Here is a 10,663-nt window from a genome sequence, read left to right as displayed (position 1 = left end):
ATCTCACCCCGGCGGCAAAATTCACGGTGGTCCCGTGAGCACGCCTGTTTTTAACACATGTTGTTTAACAGCCTGATGATGTGTAAAAAAAAAAGTGTTTTTTTTATGAGCCCGTGTGTGTGTGTGCGCATTCAAGCACAGACACACACACACATACACACAGACGCACTTACATTGAAGTACGTGTGTGTGTTAGTGTGTGGCGGTACATTTCTAACTACACACGACCTCAAATGTGTGTGTGTGTGTGTGTGTGTGTGTGTGTGTGTGTGTGTGTGTGTGTGTGTGTGTGTGTGTGTGTGTGTGTGTGTGTGTGTGTGTGTGTGTCCGAATAGGCCAGACTTAACACTTTATTTAAAAGCCATTATCCACGCTAGGAGAGTGATGGACGAGGGTGAGGGTCTGGGGAATCGTGATCAGGGGTGTGGGGGGTGGGAGAGGGGGATGCAAGAGGAATGGCTCCACCAGGACCAGAATAGTATGTGTTAAAGTGGTTGCGTTGTGCGAGTCGCGGTTGAGCCACCATTGGCTGACTCCTTTGGGAAGGGGGGGGGGGGGGGGGGAGGATGACAGGTGTGATAGCCTAAAATGTGTCAGAATGAGGGAAAGGAGTTCATACGTGCCGTCATCCCCGCTTATCGGGGCGTGATGGTCTGCATAAATCGCCTCAGTGTGTGCGAAAAACGTTATTATGCAGAGAGCCGTCAAGGGAGCTGTTAGCAAATATAAACAATGGCCGCTATACGGACGAGGCTGAACGTAAACACACGGACGCCCCAGCACATTTTTCAAGCATGCGCTTTGATGCACACATTTATACACAAACAAACTTCTGAAAAGCACATAATCGGATGTAAGTCTGAATACTATAGCTGACCGCAGACACACACACACACACACAAACGCACACACACACACAGACATATGCAAACACACACACACACACACACACACACACACACACACACGCATACATACACACACACATGCACACTCGCACACACACACACACACACACACACACACACACACACACACACACACACACACGCAAACACACACATACACGCATACACACACACACACACAGATGCATGCACACACACATGCATACACATGAACATACGCCCTCTGGTGCATGACCTTTGTCAGCCATAGCAACAGCTGTTTTGATCCAGTCTCCTCGCCGTGACGTCAGATGGTTTTCTTAGAAACTAAGAAGAGCCAGACCATAATAATCAGGTAAAAGCAAGAAGAGATCAAAGATCAAATCAAGATCGTTCTGCTTTTCCGATCCATCCAAACCTTTTTGTACGATGATCACGCGGGTCGTAATCAAAGAGCGATTCATCATTTTGGCTGATGGCTCCGTATCCGTTTGCAGTCCTACCATAATGTTTCCACAGCGGGATGAGACACAGTACATCACCATCCACCTCAGTGCCTGGATGTCTAACTCCCCCCCACCCCCCCCCCCCCCCTTCTCTCCAAAGGGATCTGAACTATAATGATCTGCAGGAGTTCCCTGTGGCCATCAGGACACTGACTAAGCTTCAGGAACTGTAAGTATATACACACACACACACACACACACACACACACACACACACACACACACACACACACACACACACACACACACACACACACACACACACACACACACACACACACACACACACACAAACACTCACACATGTGCGCCCACACTCACACCTGCACGAAATGACTATCATAGTTAAACTATCCCACATAATCTTGTTAAGTGATTTTAATGAGGCACTCGGATACAATCTCTCTCACTCTGAACAGGTGCTGCCCAAATCCACACACACACACACACACACACACACACACACACACACACACACACACACACACACACACACACACACACACACACACACACACACACACACACACACACACACACACACAGTTAACACACATGCACAAGCACTCACACACCGGCTGTACCGCATGTACGCACAGATGCACCGACGTGCACACACTCACACACAGACAGACACATGAAATCCTACGTGCGTGAGTGAAATAGGATTTCCCTCCTCCTCAGCAGATGTTTGCGAGGAACGGATGCAGAGAGTGTGCGTGCATGTTTACATCTCGTGTGTCCTGAAATGTCCTTCAGCTGCGCAGCGACAGGTGTCACATGAGGACATATGATTTCCCTCTCGCTAACACACAAACACACACACTCACTCACACACTGGCTCACACACTCGCTCACACACCCCCTAAATCGTCCTATCACTGCGCCGCTGACTCTTTCTCACACACACACACACACACATAACACACACACTCACACACAAAAGGACAGAAGTGTATTGATAGTGTGTTTGACTGGTGGTCTGTGTTTACATCTGCAGGGGATTCCACAACAACAAGATCAGATCCATCCCAGAGAGGGCCTTCGTGGGAAACCCACAGCTTCAGACCATGTAAGTCCAATGATGAATTTGGCATCTGACATGCTATCAAACAAACACATGCTTGGGGGAATTTGGTATCCAATCACCATACAGCATACATGCCCAGCCTCAAATAAATCATCATGAGGTTCAACAGACTCATTATATTGCCTCTATTCGATTTTTCTCTCCAGCCATTTCTATGAAAATCCCATCCAGTTTGTGGGCAAATCCGCTTTCCAGTTCTTACCCAAGTTGCACACGCTGTAAGTACACAGCGCTAAGCCCTTCCATCGTGCTAGGCCAAACAGTGTTTAAATCACTCCCTGTCCATGCCAGTGAGAGCTGAGTAGACATGTGTAATGGCCTACTGAATGATGTTGTGTTAGCATATTCCTGCGATGTGCGCTGATGTGGTAAGAGTGTGTGTTGTAGGAGCATGCTGAATGGTGTGACTTATGATGCCTTGTGAGACAGCCAAAACAGCCTGTGTTGATGTTGGAGGGAAGTTTGATGGCTGCAATGAGCTGTTAGACAAGCTCTTTGTGTGTGTCTGCTTGTGTTTGTGTCTGTGTGTGTGTGTGTGTGTGTGTGTGTGCGTATGTGTGTGGGTGCGTGCATGCATGCGTGTGTGTGTGTGTGTGTGTGTGTGTGTGTGTGTGTGCGTGCATGTGTGTGTGAGTGTGTGTGCTTGTGTGCGTGTGTCTGTGTGTAGATGTGTGTGCGTGTGTTTATTTGTGTGTGTCTGTTGTCTTGGTTGCACTCTCTGACATCTGTACCTCCCTGGCTGGCTGCAGTTCCCTGAATGGTGCGACTCAGATTCAACAGTTTCCTGACCTAAAAGGAACCACCAGCCTGGAAATACTGTAAGTTTCTCCCTTAACAAACACGCACACACACACATACACGCACACACGCGTGCCCACACGTGTGCACGAACACACTCGCACAATTACACACTGTGCTTTTTCAGATAGTAAGAAAGAGAGAAAGAAAGAGAGATGGATCTTAGGAGCCATTTTAAACATCCGTAATCAAACCATTTCAATAAAAAGCAAAGTGAAAGTGAAGAAGGTGGGAGGAACGAAGAACAGAGACAATGTGGGGACCATAGTGATGCTCTGGTATGCCAGTCATGATGCGGGTTATGCCAGCCCCGTCAAAGGTCTGGCCAACTCACTGAGCCTGCTGTCTGTCCAAGTTAAGGTCCCAAGACCACTGAATGCGGTCGCTTGCCTGCACCTACACAATGAGAGATCACATCACCTCTCCTCAAATTCTCCGTCCCCTCCCCCTCTCTTTCTCTCCCTCGGTCTCTCTCTCTATAGGACCCTCACTAGGGCAGGGCTCTCCGCTCTCCCCCGGGATCTGTGTGAGCAGCTGCCTCGCCTCAGAGTGCTGTGAGTACACATATGGACACACACACACGCACACATATGAGAGAGGCATGCACGTGCACACACACACTTTTAGAGCCCCCAAAATCACAATCCAAGTGCTATCAAATTTACTCTTGAATTATTATCCTGCCATCTCATCCAGGGACTGTCTAGTGTCTGTTCACACAGATGATTAAAGAACCAGGTCAACCTCATCATTTCCCACACTATAAGTGTACAGCTGGTCACTGTTTCGTTGTATCTGTTTGTAGGGAATTGTCTCATAACCAGATCAAGGATCTACCCAGCTTTTACGACTGCTCTGCACTGCAGGAAATGTGAGCATTTAAACACACTTACAGATGTGTGTATAGCGATGTCAATATCTCTCTCTCTCTCTCTCTCTCTCTGTCTGTGTCTCTCCCTCTCTCTCTCTCTCTCTCTCTCTCGCTCCCATATTCTTGTTTGTTTCTACACTTTGTATGGATTTATGTTGCTCTACATCTAGGCAGCGATTTATGTACACACGTGTGGAAGTGTTTTTGTGTATGTTTGTCTGACTGTGTGTATTTTATGTTTGCAGCGGGCTACAGCATAACCAGATCAGAAGGATTGAATCAAGCACATTCCAACAGCTGGTTTCTTTACGGGCTTTGTGAGTCAATGTCCTTCGATTTAATGATACCATGTATGTTTTCACTTTCTCAGGATTCATATTTCATTTGTGCCTGATGTAAAAGATTGCAGGTGCACAGATACATGCACACGTTTAATGGGTCAATGAATAACCTTTTTTATAATGCTCGTCAACTTCCAGGGACACTTGTTTGACATGCAGGGAATATGATAAACCGACTATCCATCAATGTCATATTAAACATACATGACCCAATACTGACCTCTTTTGGTAGCCAGTGTACATAATCGCAGGTACATGTTTGTCGTCGTATTTCAATTGTCCTTCTTTTGACTGAAACGCTTACAATTACCCTTTGCAGAGATCTGAGCTGGAATATCATTGAGTGGATCCATCCAGATGCGTTCGCCTCTCTCCACTCCCTGCTTAAACTGTAAGCAACCGTCATCACCTCCCACATCAAAATAGGAAACTCAAGCTCTCTGCATTCCCATCATACAACTGCCCTCCTCCCAAAGTGTAGACACATTGTGCATATTTAATGGAACCCGTACAGTATGAAAGAGCCTTATGCAAACACCCCTATGCTATGACTCCACGCCCCGCAGAGAAGCGGTTGTCTTTGGCTGGGACAACAGACACTGTTGCTAATGTTTGCAACCCACTTGGTGAGTTTGGATGGGGAAGATTGTGTCTCAGGTCCTGCCAACACAAACGACACATCAGTATGCATAGTGGAGTGGGTAAACTATGCTTAGTAAAAACAAGACGATACCCTGGATCTGACAAAAGAAAAATCTTGTTATCTGAGAGGGGATCTCACTAAGCACAATAAACCAGGTTCTCTTGTAACCATGGATGACCCTCGGCGATATCTACAATCAAAACACATTTTGAGACCAAGTGCCTTGCCTTGCACCTGCTCACAGTTCACTTATTGACGTGTGTCTCTCTCAATTCAATCCAATTCAATAAAAAAAAAAGCTTTATTGGTATGAGAAATATACATTTGCATTGCCAAAGCAGGTGAACAATAACACAAATCTCTCTCTCTCCCTCTCCCTCTCTCTCTCTCTCTCTCTCTCTCCCTCTCTCTCTCTCTCTCTCTCTCTCTCTCTCTCTCTCTCTCTCTCTCTCTCTCTCTCTCTCTCTCTCTCTCTCTCTCTCTCTCTCTCTCTCTCTCTCTCTCTCTCTCTCTCTCTCTCTCTCTCTCTCTCTCTCTCTCTCTCTCTCTCTCTCTCTCTCTCTCTCTCTCTCTGTCTGTCTGTCTGTCTCTCCCCCCTTTCTCCCTCAGGGATTTAACAGAGAACCGCCTCAGCTCCGTACCGGTTGGAGGCCTGGTTGGGCTCACTCATCTCAAGCTAAGAGGCAATACAGATCTGTATGAGGCCTTTAGCCCAGAGTACTTCCCCCGTATGAGGTGATTCATCCTGGCACACACATTTGCTGCACACACACACGCACACAAACACACACAGACGCAAACACACACACACTTTTTTATTCTCAAACCTAATAGACTTCTAGGTGTAGAGGTGCCTGAAGCGCTTTCTACACTCTATCCGGTGAGCCATATCTTGGCCATAATACCTGCCTAATCATAGGTGTATGAAGTGTTTGTGTAATCATCCATGGCCGTTTTTTATAACTTGGCTGTTGTTATATTAGCACATCTTTCCTGTGGAGGATGTACGAGACCAAAACGGTTAGGCAATCTTATCCGGAGGTGGCCTTATAAGGACGATCCTCTCCTGTTAGCAAGCTCCATCTCGCTGGAGTGATTACCACCGGGTGAAGCAAAAGGCAGTTCAAAAAGGCAGTAGTCAAAGAGGATCCAGTGGTCGGTCCTGGGGCAATGTTCCCATAAAAAAAAGACAAATCTAGATAGTGTATAGAACTCCCAGTCAACTTTCCCACAAACGCCCAAAATTTTGAGTCAGCTGTTGTAGTTACCGTCACAAAGTGATATATTGAGGCTGCCGAATAGAAATTAAGCCCTTGAGGGATTTTCTTTCTTTGGCGCAATACGTGTACAATCCTGAATCTCATCAAGGCAATGAACCTATTTATATTTATATTGCTTTATTCCTGGGTCTTTCTCAACCGCCGTTCCCACCTGTGTCTCTCAAGGGTCATAGAGATGCCCTACGCCTACCAGTGCTGCGTCTACGGCTCGTGTGACAGCTACAAGTCTGCCGCGCAGTGGGACACGGAGCAGGGCATCGGCGACGACGACCCCCACAAGAGGACCATCGCCCTTTACCCCAGCCACACAGACACACACTGTAAGAGCATAGCCACAAACATGCACACCGACGTCAATGTAATCTATTGCAGTGGTTATCAGACTGCGCATGGTGACCGGTGAGTGGGTTAGAGCAAGGAAAAGTGGGTCACAGGACGGCCACACTAATAAAAAGGTAACACTTTACAGTAAGGGTACATTAATGAACCATTAGTTGACATTATTTTATTTATTATTACATAGCAGTATTAGCATAGGGGATGGTTAAGAGTTTATAAACGTTTTTTCATATAACATATAAATGAATCGTTTTGGTAACATCTATATCTTAGTTTACATGAACACAACTAGTTAACATGAACACCGCTAATAAAGGACTAACTGTTAGTTAATACTTGTTAAAGCATTAACTAAAGTAAACTAAACGTCACCCTTTTTCCCCCGCCAAAAAACATATATATTATATATAATACACACTAACCCTTTCCATTGAATAATTTTGTTATAATTTGATAGTAATTTAGATTGATGAAGGAAACATTTTTGGAAGAAAATTATAGAGAAATGCTAATGATCCAGGGCCTTTTGCTTCATGGCGACGGCACATGTGTTTCTTGTTTGACCACACAACACTTTACTTTGGTAGGCCAAACTAACTGTCCAATAGTGGGTCCCATCCTTACAAAGTATGACGCAGGATCACAGTGTCATAGTGACGAAAAGTTACAGCATGGTTACAAAAGATTAAGCGTATATTATGTCTGCATGGCTACCAGTGCCAATAACCAAAAACTGACTCAGGGCTATATCTGTCTCAAGTTGTTGACATGTAGCTCCATGAAGACAGTCTGTCAGAGAGAACCCACAGCTACCTGGCAGCTGAAACACCCTTCACACTCAACCGCTAACTGTGCTGCACATTCCTCCCGTTGGTCCAAAATAAAAGCCATAAATCCCGTACCGTTAAGCATGTCAAGTGAAAGAAAAGCAATTATGGCTTAATGTTACAATAAAAACATAGATTGAATGATTACATCCATTAGAATGTATTTATGTTTGTAGTTGCTTGAAAAACTGTTTTCCCACATATGAAATGCATGTTGGAGGCACTTAATACAAAAGATTAGTATCAATATCATGATGAAAAGATGCCTCATTCCAGAACGTTTCACGCATGCACACACATTCACACACACACACACACACACACACACAAACACATACACAAAAGGTAAAAAGGCAGTTATCTGTCTTGAATATAATTTTAATGCTCAATTGACCCTGACTATGGTCTATTTCAGATGACACTGACCTGGAAGAGTTCCAGCTGGAAATTGAGGAATCCAAACTACAGACCAGTGTTCAGTGCACACCTAATCCAGGTATGTCAGTTATTCTGTAATTGCTATAAAATGATGCTGTTTTAGTACATTTGCAGAAAGTGCATTTGGAATCCTTGAGTTGCTCTTCCTGGCATATATTTCCTGCAAACTACAAAAGATATATACTTTGCAAGTTTAATTATATCAATGTTTTTCTTCTTGGTAAGAGAACAGAAATGTGGTCAAATATAGCCTGGCATCGCCAGGCCAATTCGGAAATGCCTTTAAGTCTGGAATCTCTGAGTTCAGACCAAATTGCCTCTGGACGCAATTGGATAGGCCTATGACCAATCAGAGCAACGAAACGTGTGACATATCATATCAGCGGCCACCATCTTGTTTGTTTATGAAAATGCCTCAATCGCGCTCCTCTGTCCATCATATTAAACCCACCCCCTATTAGATAAACGCTTGTGATTGCCCCAACCCGGGGTTTGCTGGGAATCTGGGAGGGGGGCCAGACGCATAAGCCAGAACAAATAAAACATGAGCCTGCCGATACGCCTGGTTCCCAGGCGAGGTCAAACAGGGTGTTTCTAACACTAAAGTTGTGTTTTTTTGTCTGCTGCAGGTCCTTTCCGCCCCTGTGACTCTCTGCTGGGCAGCTGGCTGGTGCGCGTGGGCCTGTGGGCCATCTCCTTCGTGTCCGTCTTGGGGAACTTCATGCTGCTCCTCTCACTCTTCGGCTCGGCCGGGTACCTCTCCCCGCTACGCTTCACCGTGGCCTGCATGGGCGCCTCCAACCTGCTGACGGGCGTGTGCACGTGCACCCTGGCCCTGGTGGACGCCCTGACCTTCGGCGAGTTCGGTCACCACGGCGCCCGCTGGGAGGGCGGTCCCGGTTGCCAGGCGACGGGCTGGGTGTGGGTGTTCTCCTCCGAGGCGAGCGTGCTGCTGTTGACGCTGGCGGCCGTGCAGTGCGGCGTGAGCGTGACGTGCGTCCGGGCCTACGGGAAGTCCCCGTCGCTCGGCAGCGTCCGCGCCTGTTCCCTCTTCTGCCTCACCCTCTCCCTCACCCTGGCCTCCCTCCCGTTGGTGGGAGTGGGGGAGTACGGCTCCTCGCCGTTCTGCCTGCCTTCCCCCCTGCCGCCCTCGTCCTCCCAGCCCCACTCCTCCATCGGCTTCCCCCTGGCTCTGATCATGATGAACACCCTGTGCCTGCTGATAGTGACCGGCTCCTACCTCCGCCTGTACTGGGAGCTGCTGAGGGGAGAGTGTGAGGGGCTGTGGGACTGTGCCATGATCAAGCACGTGGCCTGGCTCATATTCACCAACGGCCTCCTGTACGTGCCGGTGGCCATCCTGTCCCTCTTCTCCCTGCTGGGCCTCCTGTCTCTGGGTCAGGAGGTGCTCAAGTCAGTGCTGCTGCTCCTTCAGCCCCTGCCCTCCTGCCTCAACCCGCTCCTCTTCCTGCTCTTCACGCGAGACTCCTCCCAGTTCTTCTTCTTTTGGCCCCGCCCTAAAGCACGCCCGCAGCTCCGCCGCGACCACCTGCACGACTCGCTGATGTCGGTGGAGACGGAGAAGAGCTCCTGCTCCGATTCGTCGGCGCAGCTTTCCCTCAACGAGTCCGACGGCCTGTACAGCGACGGGCCTGCCCTCACCAGGTCAAATCCAATCAGGTTCTCCAACTGCTCCTCGACGTCCTCTTCTGTCCCGCTCATCCCCTGTCAGATACCTTCTCCGAGGCCCATAGACAGAGTGACAGAGAGGCTGAGCCTGGGAAACGATGGCCGTCTCAAAAGCTTTGACGGGGGTGAGGGCAGCCACACCTGCTCCTTCCACCCCTCCTCCATGCCGCCCTCCATCGCCTCCCCTCCCTGACTCCCACATCATATGGTAAAAGTCTGGAAACAGTGGACTCTCTTGGACCACCTTGGTTTCGCAGCAGCATAGAACCAGGGCCAAGTTATTCATCTTCCAAGTTACTGAAAACAGGCACGAAAAACAAGCAAATAAGTGCACGGGAATCCAAAACCCTACACCAACAGTCTTCAAGAAGCAAAAGAAGAAAAGACTATTCAAATAAAACACCCCATAATATTGGCATCTGGGGTGGTGGAGTCTTTTTCAGACACTTTGGAGTGGATTGAGTCAGTCGTGTACAATCCATGAAGAACACAGAGCTCAAATCATAGTGGTCTAGACAGGGCAGTTTAAGTAGAGCCTTAAAATGTTTAAAGTGTAAATGTTAATATTGATATATGTTGTTAAGATGGTTAGGCAAATTATTGATAGTTTGGTTGTGTTTAAGAGTTTGATGTTATTGTTTTTTTAAATACAAGTTCTCTTACTGCTATGGTTAACTTCAAATATAAGGGATCAATTAAGTTAAACAAGGACAGGTAGTTTCATCAGAGTATGCTCAACTATGCTTTTTGGTTTTTGCATGACTCATTTCATCAACAAAACTGCCTTTTGTGATAGCCAAAATACAACAGGAAACAGACAGCACATATAGTTTACATGTTTTATGGTCTAATAATGCAACTTTCCAGACAAGAGGCAATAAGTCATACAGACTGGGATGTAACTAGGATCTTATTACAGACTGTTAGCTAGAGTAGGCTAGCAATATGTATATG

At 47.0% G+C, this 10,663-nt stretch overlaps 1 protein-coding gene across 1 annotated transcript in view; it reads left to right on the top strand.

Annotated features, from left to right (window-relative positions):
* LOC132460433 (leucine-rich repeat-containing G-protein coupled receptor 6) overlaps positions 1-10,580 on the top strand; it is a gene marked incomplete at its 5' end in the record, with an annotated part of 20,370 nt that extends 9,790 nt beyond the window's left edge. Inside the window, 12 exons of the mRNA XM_060055335.1 lie at positions 1,494-1,562; positions 2,394-2,465; positions 2,630-2,701; positions 3,233-3,301; positions 3,764-3,835; positions 4,087-4,152; positions 4,398-4,469; positions 4,813-4,884; positions 5,746-5,871; positions 6,582-6,736; positions 7,998-8,078; positions 8,650-10,580. Of these exons, the coding sequence (XP_059911318.1) occupies positions 1,494-1,562; positions 2,394-2,465; positions 2,630-2,701; positions 3,233-3,301; positions 3,764-3,835; positions 4,087-4,152; positions 4,398-4,469; positions 4,813-4,884; positions 5,746-5,871; positions 6,582-6,736; positions 7,998-8,078; positions 8,650-9,902 (2,179 nt within the window). The remainder of the gene's footprint in view (positions 1-1,493; positions 1,563-2,393; positions 2,466-2,629; positions 2,702-3,232; positions 3,302-3,763; positions 3,836-4,086; positions 4,153-4,397; positions 4,470-4,812; positions 4,885-5,745; positions 5,872-6,581; positions 6,737-7,997; positions 8,079-8,649) is intronic.
* Positions 10,581-10,663: the final 83 nt, after the last annotated feature.

Source organism: Gadus macrocephalus, chromosome 1 (genome assembly GCF_031168955.1).
Source record: "Gadus macrocephalus chromosome 1, ASM3116895v1".
Classification (NCBI taxonomy): Eukaryota; Metazoa; Chordata; class Actinopteri; order Gadiformes; family Gadidae; genus Gadus; species Gadus macrocephalus.
Note: the sequence above shows the minus strand (reverse complement) of the source record. Positions and strands in the feature narration are given on the sequence as shown.